At 61.0% G+C, this 16332-nt stretch overlaps 1 protein-coding gene across 4 annotated transcripts in view; it reads right to left on the reverse strand.

The window, feature by feature from the left end:
* Window positions 1-16332, reverse strand: part of CSNK1G2 (casein kinase 1 gamma 2) — a 51576-nt gene that overhangs the window by 9406 nt on the left and 25838 nt on the right. For 3 of the 4 annotated variants that reach the window (XM_054175244.1, XM_054175247.1, XM_054175246.1), the window contains exons 2-5: window positions 8061-8581; window positions 1434-1474; window positions 893-962; window positions 323-471 (exon numbers count right to left, since the gene is read on the reverse strand). In XM_054175244.1, coding sequence (XP_054031219.1) covers window positions 323-471; window positions 893-962; window positions 1434-1474; window positions 8061-8247 — 447 coding nt within the window. In that variant the 5' untranslated portion in view covers window positions 8248-8581. Of the gene's footprint in view, window positions 1-322; window positions 472-892; window positions 963-1433; window positions 1475-8060; window positions 8582-13358; window positions 13422-16332 lie in introns of all 4 variants that reach the window. The other variant, XM_054175245.1, reaches the window with a different exon arrangement.

Consider the following 16332-nt stretch of genomic DNA (forward strand, 5'->3'; position numbering starts at 1 on the left):
ATGAGGCCACTTCTCCAGGTCCCTCTGGCTGGCATGTCCTAATCACACCTTGGGCACACAGTCAGAGCTGCTTGTTTGTGCTCAGCAAAGGGCTGCTGGGGAGGCAGGAGGGAGGGAGGGAGGGAGGGAGGGAGACCCTCCTAGGTCAGGGCCAGGCTGAGCTGTGGCAGGAGGTGGCCTGGGGTGTGCCAGTGTCTCCTGTAGCCGGTTGGGCCTTGCTCACCCCTCTGTCCCCTCCCCTCCTCCTGCAGTGTCCCCAGGCTGTGACAGCCGTGCCCAGATGGCACTCTGGTGCCCAGGGGAGGGGCAGCTGTGCCCTCACCAGCTGGATTGCGATCATCAGGACGGTCTTGAGCGTGAAGGTTCGATCACACAGATCAAAGAGGTCTTCTAGGCTGGGGCCCAGCAGCTCCAACACCATGGCATTGTACTTCCCACAGGGGCCAAAGTAGTAAACCTGAGGAATTCCTTCTGCAAGAGACAGAGCAGGGGTTGGCAGAGCTCCTGGCAGGGTGCAGCAGCGCAGGGCCACGCTCTCAGGGCCATGGAGTTGGGAGAGGGGCTGCAGGCAGCGGGGGGATGTCCCTGCACTGCCCTCCCCCTGTGCTGCAGCCAGCCTGGCTCTGCTCTTGGCAGGAGGGTGAAGGAGGCAGCTCCATCTGCATCCCTGGCTCTGCTGTGGGGGAGGTGGGGGGGAAAGGACTAAATCAAAAGGGATCAAAGCTCAGACGTGGAGGCTGTGTGGAAAAGCAGCCTCGCCCTGCCGAGCAGATGGGCAGGGGCTGCTCAGGCTGGGGAGGGAAGTTGCAGAGTCACACCGACGGGAAGCTTCCCTCCCCTAGCCCAGCCCCCCGCAGCCCAGCCCAGCCCCCAGCCCAGCCCAGCCCCCAACCTGCATTGCCGAGCTGTTTGTAGAAGCGGTACTCCAGGTGCAGCTGCGGGGCCCGGGACTTGATGGGTTCCTTGGGGGGAAGAGAAGGAGGCACAGTTAAGGCTGCCGTGGAGTGGCCGTTCAGGAGGTCTGCCTGTCACACACCTCCTTCAGATGCTGGCAGCAGCAGCAGCACTCAGAGCATTTGGGGGCTGGCATGCAATAGAAATGAAGCCTCAAGAGGCCAACGAGAGAGAGCTGTGGGAGCCAGAGCCAGCCCTGCAGAGAGATCTGGGTGCTGGGGGCAGACATGGAGCAGCTATCAGTGGGGACCACCCTCTCCTGGGAGTCTCAGTGCTGCTGGCACCAGCTGAGCGTGGCACAGGCCACAGGGAGAGCCTGCAGAGGCCAAGCCCCCGGGCCCAGGCCACCCCTCCTGCACGGGGATGCTTTGCCTGTCCTCACCCAGCCCCCACCCAGCACTGCCTGACCCCCAAAACCAGCCCGGGGAGGGTGAGCAGCTCCTGCCCAGGCAGCCTGAGCAGGGCCCCCCAGCACTCACCAATTTGATAGCTACGTACTCGTTGGTGTAGAGGTTCTTCCCTGCAGGGAGAGACACAAAAGGCAGTTGGAACAAGGGAGCCTTGGCTCAGCTCCACCTCACACCCACCCCCAGCGCCGCAGAACGGCCAGAACAGGTTCAGCAGCTCCTGGAGGAGCCTGCAGGCAGGAGCAGGAGCAGGAACCCGGTGTGGGGAGGTGCAGCACGCCTGCTAATGACTCCCAGATGGATTCCTGTGGCACAGGCAGGCTGCTGGGGGGCTGCAGCCAAGGCTGCCGGGAGGGGGCAACCTCCCAGGGGAGGCCTGCAGGCATGGCCAAGGCTGGGACTGGATGTTTCTCTCCCAGCCCTGGCACAGAGAGGAGCTGCCTTGCTCTGGGGGTGCTCTCCAGAGCTGGGGGACACTGTGGGAGGATGGCAGGGAGGAAGGGCCCCCAGGAGCACTGGGAAAGCTTGCAGCTGGCAGTGGTTTGAGGACACAGCAGGCAGGTGGACAGCCCTCCCCCAGGGCAGACCCACAGCATAGCCCAGGCCGTACAAGGTGGAGCTGAAGGCCCTGCTGTCCTACAGGGGAAGCCAGGAGCAGACCCACAGCATAGCCCAGGCCGTACAAGGTGGAGCTGAAGGCCCTGCTGTCCTGCAGGGGAAGCCAGGAGCAGACCCACAGCATAGCCCAGGCCGTACAAGGTGGAGCTGAAGGCCCTGCTGCCCTGTGGGGAGCCCAGGTGCCTGCCTCCAACACCCCAGGGCAGCTGAAGGGGCAGCTGAAGGAGCAGCCATGCCACCCCCCAACCCTGTAAACGACTTCCCAGATGGCTCAGCACCTTCCTTCGAGTTCTGCCACCCAGAAAGTTTGAACTAAGTGTGCCTGCACATCACCCTGCTCACCCCAGAGAGCCTGGAGGCCTTGAGGAAGGAGCTACCCCTGGGAAGAGTCAGTACAAACTCTGCCCCAGGTCCATAAAGGCCAAGATTAATCCCAGCACGGTGGGGCTGGGACTCTGGGGCTCACAGTGTCAGAGCAGGGCACTCACAGCAGCCTGCCCAGGAGCACAATGGCCAGGGGAGGTGGGAAGGGCCCTCTGGGGCTCACCCAGTCCAAGCCCCCTGCTCCAGCAGGGCACCCACAGCAGCCTGCCCAGGAGCAAGAGGGGTTTGCAAGGAGACTCCACAACCCCTCTGAGCTGCAGGGCTCCAGCAGCCTCACCCCCAGGGGGTTTCTCCTCACTGAAGAGGTTTGCAGCAACGCCTGAGAGGCCTCCAGGAGAGCAGAGCTGCGACCCCCGGGAGCTGCATCTGTCTCCTCGGATTTGCTCCAAGCCATTTGCTCAGGGAAAGGAGCTCCTCCTGGCATAAGATTTCATCTGCTCCCACGGCTGCTCTCCACCTGAAGCAGCAATAAATCCTGGCCGGCTGACATCAGAGGCAGCTGCTGCAGGATTAGGGGAAGAGGGCTGAATGGGAGACATTAACGGAGCAGCTCCTCCCAGGGCCCCGCTGCCTCCCTCCCTCCCTCCCTGCCTGCCTGCCTCCCATCCCAGGGGACCTCCCCCAAAGCCACTTTGGCTCCCGGCTCTGCAAAACCAAATCCCCTCTCAGGGATTAGGCAGGAGGCGATTTGGGAGGGACAAGCATATGCCAGAGCCGGGGGGCTTGGCCCACGCTGGGCCGGCACGGCTGGGAAGGAGCTGGGACAGCCCCCAGGGCCCTGCACGGCTCCTGGGAAGGAGCTGGGACAGCCCCCAGGGCCCTGCACGGCTCCTGGGAAGGAGCTGGGACAGCCCCCAGGGCCCTGCACGGCTCCTGGGAAGGAGCTGGGACAGCCCCCAGGGCCCTGCACGGCTCCTGGGAGCTCCAGGAAAGCCTCAGTTCATTGGGAACTTGACGAGGGGCAACTGAAATCCCGATGGACCTCAGCCCTGCTGCAAGCACTCACATCCCAGTGACTTAATGGGGAGGGAAAAAACCTCCCTGAGGGGCTGGAGCCAGGTGGGGGTTGGTCTGTCTCCCAAGGAACAAGTGGTAGGACATGAGGAAACAGCCTCAAGTTGCCTCAGGGGAGGCTTAGGTTGGACAAGAGGAACAATTTCTTCTCCTTGAGGGTTGTCAAGGCCTGGCCCAGGCTGCCCAGGGCTGTGGTGGACTCCCCATCCCTGGAGGCACTGAGAAGCTGGGGAGATGTGGTGCTGAGGGCCATGGTTTGGTGGCAGGAGGGAGAAAGGAAGGAGAGAGGAAGTAGGTAGGGAGCATCCTCAGCAGGGCTGTGCTTGGAGGGGTCCTCCCTGCTCTTGGTGGGTGGCATCTGCCCTGTCCCCACCACGCTGGGTCCCTCCTGTAGCTCCCCACAGATATGCCCTGGGAGCTGGCAGCCTGAGGAAGCAGCCCAAGCCATGGCTCACCCCTGCCTGCAAAGCTCTGAGGGCTTGGGCAAGGCTGGTAACAAAGAGCAGAGGAGCAGGGACCATTGGTGCTGTCCACCCACCACCAGCACCAGCACCACCACCAGCACCACCAGCACCAGGCTCTTCCCCACGAAGAAAAGGTGCAAAGAGCAGAAGTGGCCCAGCATGAGAGGAACAAAAAGTGAAAGGAGGAGAGAGGGAGAGCTGCAGAGTCCTTCCCCCACGCTGGGAACTCCCTGCTCCAGGAGCAGCTCCTGCAGCCACCCCCAGCTCAGGGCAACCTCAACACCTAAACCGTGTTGGGTGTGCCCTGGGCAGTGCTGCAGGGGTCAGAGCTGAAAAGGTGCTTCTGGGAGGAGGAAAGAGAAGAGCAAAGCAGCAGGATGGGAGTCAGACAGCAAATATTTGTGTTTGCAGGGAGGCCTTTGCCCTGCTCGGGGCTGGTGGAGCCTCTGGATCCAGCTGCCAGCACCTGCAGGATGGGACCTGGCCCAGCAGCACTGAGCCAGGGGCAGCCACCCAGCCCTGGGTCTGCCTGGTGCCCACAGGCTGGACAGGCACCACACAGACCTTCTCCTCACCTCCTGCCAACAGCCTGACTGTCCCCTCCCCACGGTGCAGCTGGCTGCAGCAGGCTCCTGCAGCTGCTCCTGCACATCACAGCAGCCTGAGGTGGAGCTGGGCTCTGCGCTGGGCTCTTCACTCTGTCCCCATCTCAGTGGCTTCCCCTGTGCCACTTTTGACCTGGCACTGCCCTTGCTCATGGCACAGTGCAAGGCACAGCACCCACTCATCATGCTGGGAGCCTCTGAGCTTGGAGTCCAGGCTGCACAAGAGGCTACCCATGGCCCAGCAGGGTGCCCTCGTGGCCAAGAGGCCAGTGGCATCCTGGGGGGCATCAAGAAGAGTGTGGCCAGCAGGACAAGAGAGGTTCTTCCTCTGCTCTGCCCTGGTGAGGCCACAGCTGGAGGCCTGGGGCCAGGTCTGGGCTCCCCAGCTCAAGGAGGTCAGGGAGTGGCTGGAGAGGGCACAGCAAAGGGCTGCCAAGGTGCTGAGGGCAGTGGAACCTCTCTGGTGGGGACAGGCTGAGAGCATTGGGGCTTTAGGCTGGAGAAGAGCAGCCTGAGGGGGATCTGATCAGTGCTGAGCAACACTTCAAGGGTGGCTGTCAGCAGGGTGGCACCAGGCTCTGTTCAGTGGTGCCCAGTGCCAGGCCAAGGGGCAGTGGGCACAAACTTGCCCATCAGAAGCTGCCTCTGAACATGAGGAGGAACTTCTGTGACTGAAGGGTGGTGGAGGCCTGGAGCAGGCTGCCCAGGGAGGTGCTGGAGTCTCCATCTCTGGAGCATCCCAAGCTCACCTGGATGTGTTCCTGTGTGAGCTGCTCCAGGTGCCCCTGCCCTGGATGCTCTCCAGAGGCCCCATCCAGCCCAGCCGTGCTGGGATTCTGAGTGGCTCTGCCTGCAGCAGGAGCATGGTGCTGTGCCTGGGTGCCAGAGAAGCCAAAGTGCTTCTCCCAGAAGCCAGAGAAGCCAAAGTGCTTCTCCCAGCACCCAGGCAGTGCCATCAGGGGCCCAGGAGAAGGCAGCAGGGCACCATCACAGGGCTGCATCCCCAGTGACAGGAGCTGCATCACCCCAAGCACTGACAGTTCCTTGGGGGTTAATACCACTGTGGGGGTGAAACCCCAAATACTGTAGAGCTTGAGCTGCCTCCTGAGGAGGCTCTGAATGCCTGAGAGGAAATCCAAGCAAGAGCAATCAGTGAGGGGGGCAGGAGAGATGGGCTGGCTGGCACTGGCACCACATCTGTGTACTGCCCAGCCTGCCATGGCCAGCAGCAACATGGAAGGGAGGGATCCAAGCCCTGCCCTGGCAGCCAGGAGCTCCTGCCCAGGGCACTCCCCACAGATGCCTTACACCAAATTTCCTTCCCTTTTATTTTGAACCAAACATCTCTGGGTTTGGGACACCTCCAGCCCTGGAAGGGGAGCACTTGACTTGACCTGGGGCACCCAGGATGGGGGAGTGGTGGAATTGGGCTACCTGTGTCAGGAAGACAACTTCATCTTCCTCCATCCCCCACAGCTGGGAGCTGGAGGAGTCACCTCCTGGCATGTTCCTGCACGAGCTCCTGCCTTGATTTGTGACAGGGCAAAGGCAAAAGGTTTGGAAGCTTCTGAGCACTGAGCTACACTTTGGTCTCTGCAGCCACCTGGGGACTCAGTGCTCCATTCCCAGGGGAAGACTGAATGTCCAGCCACAGCTCATGGCACTGCTGATCCCTCCAGTCCCCTGCCATCCCTCTGCAGCTGGAGGAGTCCCTGCTTTCTGTGGAGCCCTGGGAGCATTCCTGGGGCCTGAGGCAGCTCTGAGGCACACCTCAGGAAGGGAGATGTGAGTTTAGGAGGGAAGCCACAGAGCTGTGGCTCCCACTGCTGTGGGGAGATCTTCAGCTCAGCCCTTCCCCATGGCACTGCCAGGGTGTGACAGACAGCACAGCAAAACCCCATGAAGGGACCAGAAGCTTCCCTTGCTGGTGGCAAGGACAAACCCTGGCAGGAGAATCGACCACTGCAGAGCCCCAGAGCCAGAGCTGTCTGCTCGTCCCCTCAGCCACGAGCAAACGGAGCCCAGCTGCTCCCAGGGCCCTGCAGCAGCCCTGCCCAGAGCAACCCAGGCTGCCAGCTCCACAGATGCTCCCCACACCCACTCAAGACTTGGGTCCACCTCGGTGCTGTCCCCCCAAAAGCCCAGGGGAGGCCAAAGCAGGCCTGGATGAGCCTCGGCGCCGAGCACACTGCACAAGGCAACAGCCACAGCCTCAACCCATTCCAGCCCCTGCCTGGAGCAGGCTGATGGAAGAGAGCTCACCCAGAAACAGGAACCCACTGTGGGATGCCCACTGGTGAGCAGGGAGAAGGAGGTGGAAGGACACAGACCCTGCATAGCTCAGAGCCCTCCAGCCACTCCCTCCTAGCCAGCCCTGCAGGGGCAGCAGGAGGGGCAGCAGCAGGGGCAGCACCCCCAGGGGGTACTGAAAGGAGCAGCTGCTGTGGCACAACCCCTGAATTCCTCTCCTTCCATGGTGCCTGGCTCTGCAGGCAGGAGCAGAGCTCCTCTCCTCACCACACCATTTGGGACAGCCCCTGCCCATGGGAAGCACTCAGCTGAAGCAAGGGCAGCGTTTGCCCACGCTCTGATCCCATCAGGGAGGGCAGGCACAGGGTGGCTCAGCCTGGCACCAGCCAGTCTGTCAGGCTGGGCAGAGCCAAGGCCAGCTCCCCACAGCCAGGGCTGGCTCAGAGAGGTGAGCACAGTCACCCCACCCTGCTGACAGCCTCCCAGCTCCTGCTCCTCCTGCCCAGAGCCTGCTCACTGCAGGCTGAGCTCAGAGCCTGCTTTGAAGGGGTGCTGCCAAAAACACCAGGGAGCAGCAAGGCTCTGACAGCTCCCAGCCCGCTCTGGCCTGGCTCTTCCCGAGGGCTCAAGCCCTTCCCCAGAGCACTGCCTGCCAAGGCCAACATTCCTGGAGCCCTCCAGACTGAGCTGCTGGCACCACAGTGCCTGGCACTGCCAGGCTGCTCCCAGCTGAAGGGTTAACAGCTGCTGAAAGCCTCCTGGGGCACGAAGAGGCCTGGTGAGAGGAGCGACTCAACTCAGCCACCCAGTGAGCAAAATTTGCTTCCTGATAAACCTGGTTCACCACTGGGAGTGACCATGGAAGGTGCTGGGCTTCATTCAGCCCTCTCTCTCTCCTGCCTGAGCATAAACTTCTAGGAGCTGAACCAACCAGGATCAAACAGAGAATCCACCTGGGGGAATTCTGCCCCTCTGCCACCATGCCTTTGGGTTGTGGTGGGCTTTGGGAGAGCAAGCACAGGGGGAAGGGGCTGAGGAGGAGGAAACCAAGGGTGCAGAGCAGTCACTCTGCAGTGAGGTGGGGAGATGGGAAGCACCTCTGCCACCATGCCTTTGGGTTGTGGTGGGCTTTGGGAGAGCAAGCACAGGGGGAAGGGGCTGAGGAGGAGGAAACCAAGGGTGCAGAGCAGTCACTCTGCAGCGGGCAACCTAGGACTGCTCAGCACCCTCGGTGCTGGCGGTCACAGGCGCATGCCAGCAACCCTCGCTGGCACAGGCAGGTGCCAGCAGCCCTTCCAGAGGCTGGATGCCAGGGCAGAGCCCCTCCCCAGGAAGCTCAGGCCCCGCAGCGAGGCCCTGCTCACCTAGCCGCAGCTCCCCGAAGTTGCCGCAGCCGATCTTCTTGCCGACCCGGAAGTTAGGACCAACCATTAAGACTCCTGAGTTGGTTCCAGCGCTTCGACTTCCATGACTGCTCCTTCCTCCACCCGTCTTGGACATCCTTTTGCCTTCCTCCAGCTCCCCTTTCCCTCCTCTCTTATCAAAATCCATAAGTTTGTGATACCCTGGCCTCTCCACGGTTACGCTGCTGCCATACAAATCCCAAGAGCTGCCGGAAGTCACGGGGGGCGAGGAGCGAAACGAAGCAGGGCTCTCCTTGATCAATAGATCATCACGGTGAGGAGGAGGAGGAGGAGGAGGAGGAGGGTGGGCTTTGGAGAAGGGAGGGAGAAATGGCCACCCACAATGGGTGCTGGGCTACTGAAATGTTAGTGCTTCCCAAGGTCCCGCCGGGATTGTCATCGTCGTCCGTTACAGAGAGTTCTTTGGTGGAGAGGACATCCTGTGAGGAGGCTTCTCCCAGCACGGCTCCTCGCGCTCCCAGCTGCAGGCAGGGGAGAGAGAGGAGGTTAGCAGGGGGAAAGGAAGACACAGAAGGCAACAGGCTCCTGCCCCCAGCTCTGCAGAGCCCTCCCAGCACCCTCTCCCCTGCGCCCCACAACGCTGAAGTCAGCTGGACGTCAGTCGATGGGAAGCTCACCAGGGGCCGGCGCTGGTCGCTGCCTGCCCAGGACCAGCCGTGGCTGCAGTGCAGCAGCAGCAGGGTGAGGAGCGGGACAGGGAGGGGATCCTGGCCCCCTGCTCTGCTGAGGCCACACCTGGAGAGTACTGGGTCCAGTTCTGGTGCCCCCCAACACAAGAAGGACCTGGAACTGTTGGAAGGAGTCCAGAGGAGGCCACAAAGATGATCAGAGGGCTGCAGAACCTCTGCTGTGGTGACAGGCTGAGAGCTGGGGCTGTTGAGCCTGGAGAAGGCTCTGCAGGGACCTCAGAGCAGCCTTCCAGGACCTGAAGGGCTCCATGGCCAGCTCCTGGTTCCACCTCTTCCTCTGCTCTCAGAAATTAACCTGGGGGTCAGCTGCAGCGTGGGGGCCCTGAGGGCTGCTGGCTACAGCCAGGGCAAAAGCCATCGCAACACTGAGGAGAGCAGCACTGGCCGTGGATGCTCTCTGCTCAGCACCAGGCCACCCTCCAGGGTGCAGCCTCCCAGTGAGGCTGCTGGGAAGTCCCCTGCAGCTCCTGGGACACCTTGGGACCCCTCAGTCCCTGCAAACTGTGCTGACTCGACTCAGCCCCTCAAAGGAGGGAACTCCTTCCCAGCACTGCGTTTAAACCAGCTTCAGAGTGCAGGGGGTCGGAAGGGAGCCTGCAAGGGCATCCTGTCCAACCCCCTGCAGGCAGCAGGGACAGCTCCAGCCAGAGCAGGCTGCTCAGGGACACAGCCAGGCTGGGCCTGAATGGCTCCAGGGATGGAGCCCCAACCACATCCCTGGGCAACCTGTGCCAGTATTTCCCCCACCCTCGCTGTGAAGAGCTTCCTCCTGATGTCCCACTCCAGTTTCAAGCCAGATAAGCTTTAAAGGTCCCTCCCAAGCCAAACCAGCCCTGTGATTCTATGGCATCAGCTCCACATGAGCCCCTCCTCACTCCCTGCTGGAGGGGTGGGATGAGAATGACCATCAACCAGTGCTCAGGGAATCATAAAACCATAGAATGCTGCAGGTTGGAAGGGACCTCTGGAGATCAACCAGTCCAACCCTCCTGCCAGAGCAGGGTCACCCAGGAACATGTCCAGGTGGGATTTGAGTCTCTAGGGAAGACTCCACCACCTCTCTGGGCAGCCTGCTCCAGGGTTCCAGCCCCCTCACAGCACAGAAGTTTCTCCTGATGTTGAGGTGGAACCTCCTGGGTTCCAGCTTACACCTGGTACTCCTTGTCCTGTCACTGGGCACCACTGAAAGGAGCTTTGGGTAGCAGGTGACCAGGAGGGGGCTGTGCTCTCCCTGCACCCCAGCCTCCTCCTGGAGCTGCTGGAGGGAGGCCAGGCTCAGTGCCTCCTCTCAGGGACACACAGGAGCAGCCAGAGCACACCCAGAGTGGGACAGCCAGGGAGCTGGACACGGGCTGGGAAGCAGAGAGGGCTGAGCAGGAGCTGAGTGCACCCTGGGAGGCCAGGTCAGAGCCAGCCCAAGCACCACACCCCTGGCCTGCTCTCCCCAGCATTCACCACCTCTGGCGCCGCTCCCAGCTCAGCCCTCGCTGCATTTCCATCGAGCTGAGCTGGGAGGCAGCCCCCACCCCTCCCTGCCCCACTCCCCCTCTCACCACCTTCCTCAGCTCCCCTCCAGGCTCCTGTGATGCCCACCAAGAGCCCTGGGCTGCCTCATTACCTGCGGGATACAGCAGCAACCCCCAGCCCCTGCAGCTCAGGCTGCAGGAAATGAGCACACTGCAGGTCCAGCCCCCTGCACACTTTCTATTGGCTCCCAACAGCTTCAGTAACACCAACAAAAGGCCTCTCCTGCTGCAGGGTGCACGGGGGGATGGGGGAGGGTCTGTCAGCAGCACAGCCCAGCCAGAGCCTGGGGGAAGGAGAAGCTGTGGAAGGGTCCATGGCAGGGGAGCTGCTCCCTGGGGTTGCCCCACTCCCAGGGATCACTTGCCAAGGTCCACCACATCGTCCTGGCCAAATGCCACCACTCTCCAGGAGGGACTGGAGCTGCTGGGCCAGCTCTTGGGGCTGCTGTGGGTGCATGAGGCTCACCTATGGGCCCTGCCTGCTCAAGAGCTAGGGAATGAGGCTTCCACAGACTCGGACTGCAGGGGGTTGCAAGGCTCCCTCAAAGGTCATCTTGTCCAAACCCCCTGCAGTGAGCAGGGACACCTCCAGCACCAACCCTCATGTGGGATGGGAGGCCCCAGCAGGCTCCATCTTTCAGGCCAACACCTCCAAAACATCCCCAGAACACAACAGCCTGGCCCTCCAAAGGTCATAGAATGGTCCAGGCCAGAAGGGACCTCCAAAGGTCCTCCAGTCTGACCTCCCCACAGTCAGCAGGGCCATCCTCCACTAGCTCAGACTGCCCAGAGCCCTGTCCAGCCTCACCATGAATTTCATCTCCAGGGCAGGAGCTTCAGCCACCTCCCTGGGCAGCCTGTTTCAGTGTTCCACCACCCTCATAATGAAGAGCTGATACCACCTCAGCAGCCCAACACCTGGGGGCCACCCTACTGCACCCAGCCCACCTCAGCTGAGGGAAACTGAGGCAGGTGGAGCCTCACAGCCTCCCAGAGGCTCCCAGCCGACCCTGCCTCCCCCGGCAGCCAGCGGCCCCCAGGCCGTGCCAGCAGGAAGTGGGCTGGGAGGGCGGCAGGAGCAGGGCTTCCCTGAGCTTTGTTCTGCCCCAGCCCCGAGGCACAGGGCCCACATGTGACATCCTGACTGACATCCTGACTGTGAGTGACATCCTGAGGGTGACATCCTGCTCATTCCCTGCTGCCCTGAGCGCTTCCTCCGGGGCTGTGCCCCGCGGCCGTGCCCCGAGCCATCGGCTCGGCCTCTCCCACCGCCCAGCCCTGCATGAGGACACCCAGGAGCCACCTCCCCCCCACACCCCAGCTCCCAGACTGGCTGTCACAGCACACGATGGCTTGGGCTGGAAAAGGCCTCCCAGGTCACTTGAGTGCAACCTTCAACCCAACCCCACCGTGGCCACCAAACCATGGCCCCAAGTGCCACGGCCACAGGGGTCTGGAACCCCTCCAGGCATGGGGACTCCAGCACCCCCCTGGGCAGCCTCTGCCAAGCCCTGACCACTCTGGCAACAAAGAAATTTTTCCTCCTCTCCAACCTAACCCTCCCCTGGCACAATTTCAGGCCATTTCCTCTCCATCACCTGATCCTAGGGAGCAGAGCCCAACCCCCACCTCCCTGCAGCCTCCTCTCAGGGAGCTGCAGAGAGCAAGGAGGTCTCCCTCAGCCTCCTCTTCTCCACACCAAACCACCCCAAGTGCCTCAGGCGGCTCCTCCCCAGCCCTGCTCCCCAGACCCTTGCCCAGCTTCGCTGCCCCTGGCATGGCACAGCTCTCCCTGGGCATTCCAGGAGGCAGTGTCCCCAGCTGTGGGCAGGGCTGGGGCAGGCAGGCAGCGCTGTGTGGCTCACACCACTCTGCAGCCTGGCTTGGTTCTGAATCAGCCTTTCTGTGATGTCCCAGGGGGGTTCCAGGCCAGGGCTGTGTTTGCACGGCGGCAGGCAGCCGGCAGCCAGAGCTCAGGGAGCTCCAGGCCCCGCCTGGGGATGACTTTTTCCAATGTTTTTGAGGAGGTCTGGGCCAGCCTCTGCAAGGGAATTTCAGACAATGGAGCGAGCCAGAGCCCCAGCAGAAGGGAAAAAACAAACACTGCTTCCTGCAAGCGCTGAGAGCCTGCAGTGCCTCACCCCCGCCCCGAGGCAAACAGGCAGCAGCGCAGCGCAGCTCTCCAGCCCTGCCTCAGAACCAAGCCCCAGCCCTGGCAGGAAGAACCTGGCCCTAAACCCTGACTGCAGGTGACAAGTGGTGAGGCCATGGCACTGACCTCATGCCAGGGCTCTGTGCCCAACAGCTGCAACCCTGCGATTGTCCCTGCCCCAAAGAGCACACCTGGAGAACTGCCTCCAGCTGCGGTGCCCCCAGCACAAGAAGGACCTGGAGCTGCTGGAGAGGGTCCAGAGGAGGCCACCAAGATGCTCAGAGGGCTGCAGAACCTCCACTGTGGGGACAGGCTGGGAGAGTTGGGGCTGTGCAGCCTGGAGAAGGCTCCAGGGAGACCTCAGAGCAGCCTGCCAGGACCTGAAGGGGCTCCAGGAGAGCTGGGGAGAGACTTGTGACAAGGGCTGGGAGTGCCAGGCTGAGGGACAATGGATTTGAGCTGGGAGAGGAGAGATTGAGAGGGGAGATGAGGAAGAAATTGTTGAGAGTGAGGGTGGGGAGAGCCTGGCACAGGCTGCCCAGGGAGGCTGTGGATGTCCCCTCCCTGGAGGTGTTCAAGGCCAGGCTGGATGAAGCCTTGAGCAGCCTGGGCTGGTGGGAGGTGTCCCTGCCCATGGCAGGGGGTTGGGAACTGGATGAGCTTTCAGGTCCCTTCCAACCCAAACCACTCTGAATCTATGAAAACTGGGCAGCCAGAGCAGCAGGAATTCACCCAGCCACATCCCTGTGGGTCAGGTCAGGGTAAGTGATGCACCTCCAAACCCAGGGCAGCTGGGGGCTGGCAGGACTCTGTCTTCACAGCCAAGGAGGGGCAGCAGCTCTCTGCAGCTCGGTACAAAAGCAGGACCCACCTCTCTGTGCGGTGTCAGCCACTGGTCAGGTTTTCCACTCTGTGCCATAAAGAGATCTGTGGCCTTTAAAATTGAGAACAACCTAATTAGAAACAGAAACCTTTGGTAAAATCCCAGGACTCCCACTGCTGCTGAGCAAACAGCCCTGAAAAGCCTCTGTGTGTTCAGTCCCAGCAGCTTCAGGATGGGCGACATGGACTCCAGCCCTGCCCTGCCCTGCCCTCCCTGCTGCCCCAGGGTAGCAGCAAGGTGAGGAAGCCACCACTGATTAAACCAAGAGCTCCTTCTGGTATCTCCAGGGATTCACAGAATGGGTTGGAAAGGACCTTCAAGACTATCCAGATCCAACCCCCCCCCCGCCATGGGCACGGACACCTCCCACCAGCCCAGGTTGCTCAAGGCCTCACCCAGCTTGGCCTGGAGCACCTCCAGGGAGGAGGCAGCCACAGCCTCCCTGGGCAGCCTGTGCCAGGCTCTCCCCACCCTCACTCTCAACAATTTCTTCCTAATTCCTTTCTCTTCAGCAGGAATCCTCACCCAGACAGTCACAGCCTCAGAAAAGCACCTTCTAGGCTGGCTTTGTTGGCTTGGTACCAAAGCTGCTGCAAGATGAGGTGAAGAGAACTTCTTTTTCTCTTTGGGAGGAAGGGAGGGAAGGAGGGGGATGAATAAGGCAAAAAAAACCCCAAACCCAACCACCATCAGCTGGCCTCAAGTTTGGCAGAAGAGATTCCAAAGCAAAGTGTGGGCTTGAAGCAAACAAGCACTGCCCTGCGGTGTCTGCAACGCTCCAGGCCAGGCAAATGAACTCCAACCAAGCGCAGGAGGCTTCAGCAGCTCCCAAAAGCAGAAGCACAAACACCCTGAAAGCACCAGCAAGGGGCTACAGCCACACTCAGGCAATCAGCTGACACCCCAAGGAGGGGGACATGGTGGGGGAGGTACAGCAAAGGGATACAGAGGTGCTGAGGGGGCCTGGAACATCTCTTGAGGGGGAAACACTGAGAGCATTGGGGCTGTTTAGCCTGGAGAAGAGCAGCAAGGGGTAATGGATATGAACTCCAGCACAGGAGGTTCCACCTCAACAGCAGGAGGAATTTCTCCACTGTGAGGGTCACAGAGCATTGGAACAGGCTCCCCAGAGGGGTTGTGAAGCCTCCTTCTCTGGAGCCTTTCCAGCCCCATCTGGATGTGATCCTGTGTGGCCTGTGCAGGGGCTTGGACTCGATGATCCCCTGAGGTCCCTTCCAACCCCTCACATCCTCTGAGCCTGAGGGGGATCTGATCAGTGCTGAGCAACACTTCAGGGGTGGCTGTCAGCAGGGTGGCACCAGGCTCTGTTCAGTGGTGCCCAGTGCCAGGCCAAGGGGCAGTGGGCACAAACTTGCCCATCAGAAGCTGCATCTGAACATGAGGAGGAACTTCTGTGGCTGAAGGGTGGTGGGGGCCTGGAGCAGGCTGCCCAGAGAGGTGGTGGAGTCTCCATCTCTGGAGACATTCAGACTCCACCTGGATGTGTTCCTGTGTGAGCTGCTCTAGGTGCCCCTGCCCTGGCAGGGGGTTGGACTGGATGACCTCCAGAGCTCCCTTCACACCTCTCCACTTTGTCCTGCTGTGAAATACTGCTTTAATTTCCTCTGCCATCTGGTTCTGAGCACACCAGCTCTGCTCCAGTCACTGTTAAAAGCTTTCTCCCTGCAGCCATGAGGGTGAGAAAAGGGGTTTGGGGGTGGGGGGGGTTGTGTCTCTTTTCAAAGAGAGAATCCTAGAATTGTTTAGGCTGGAAAAGGCCTTCAGGACCATCCAGTCCAGCATAACCTAACTCTTCCAAGTCAGGCTCTCTGCCACGTCCCTCAGCATCACATCACATTGTGGGTGACACCAAGCTGTGTGGTGCTGCTGACCTGCTGGAGGGAAGGGATCCATCCAGAGGGATGATCTTAGAGAGCTCTTCCAACCCAAACAATTCTGTGGTTCTGAGGCAGTAGCAGAAACTGCTCAGAAAAATACTTTCCCAGTGTGTCAACTCAGAGGCACTCCTGTTTCTTCCTCTAGATCCTTTCCTTCTCTTAGCTGGTCCCTGGCATCATCACTCTCTTATCTCCCCTGTGTGCAAAGCAGGACCACCACCATCCAGCCCAGCATCAACCCAACCCCACCATGGGCACCAAACCATGGCCCCAAGTGCCATGGCCACAGGGTTCTGGAACACCTCCAGGCATGGGGACTCCACCACCTCCCTGGGCAGCCTGTGCCAAGCCCTGACCACTCTGGCAGCAAGGAAATTGTTCCTCATCTCCAACCCAACCCTCCCCTGGCACAGTCCCAGGCCAATTCCTCTCCTTCTATCACCTGAGCCTAGGGAGCAGAGACCAACCTCCACCTGTCCCCAACCTCCTCTCAGGGAGCTGTAGAGAGCAAGGAGGTCTCCCTCAGCCTCCTCTTCTCCACACTAAACCACCTCAGGTCCCTCAGTTGCTCTTCCTCAGCCCTGTTCTCTAGACCCTTCCTCAGCTTTGTTGCCCTTCTCTGGACCTGCTCCAGCCTCCAGCCAGTGACCCAAAAGTGACCCCAGGATTCAAGGTGCAGCCTCACCAGTGTCCAGTCCAGGGGCACCAGCACTGCCCTGCTCCTGATGGCCACACCACTGCTGCTACCTATCAAATTCACACCAGAGAAACAAACTCCTCATAGCCATCTACAGCTCTGAAGCTCAGCTTCTCACTGGCTGAGGGGCACTGATGGCCTTAATGAGGCCAGGTCTGCCCACACCAGCAGAAAGAGCTGTGCCTGTAGTGCTCAGTCCTGGCCTCTGAGGCTTGGCCTGAGATCTGCAGGCTTGGGAAGCTCCTGGCCACATCTGCAGGTATGAAAAGGGAAGTGCTAAGAGCTGTAGGTTTAAAAATGCCTTTCCTGTACATAAAACCTTGTGGCTGCTGAGGAGGGACCTGCACACCACCATCTGGGGCATCTG

The sequence above is a fragment of the Dryobates pubescens genome, chromosome 31 (genome assembly GCF_014839835.1).
Source record: "Dryobates pubescens isolate bDryPub1 chromosome 31, bDryPub1.pri, whole genome shotgun sequence".
Lineage (NCBI taxonomy): Eukaryota > Metazoa > Chordata > Aves > Piciformes > Picidae > Dryobates > Dryobates pubescens.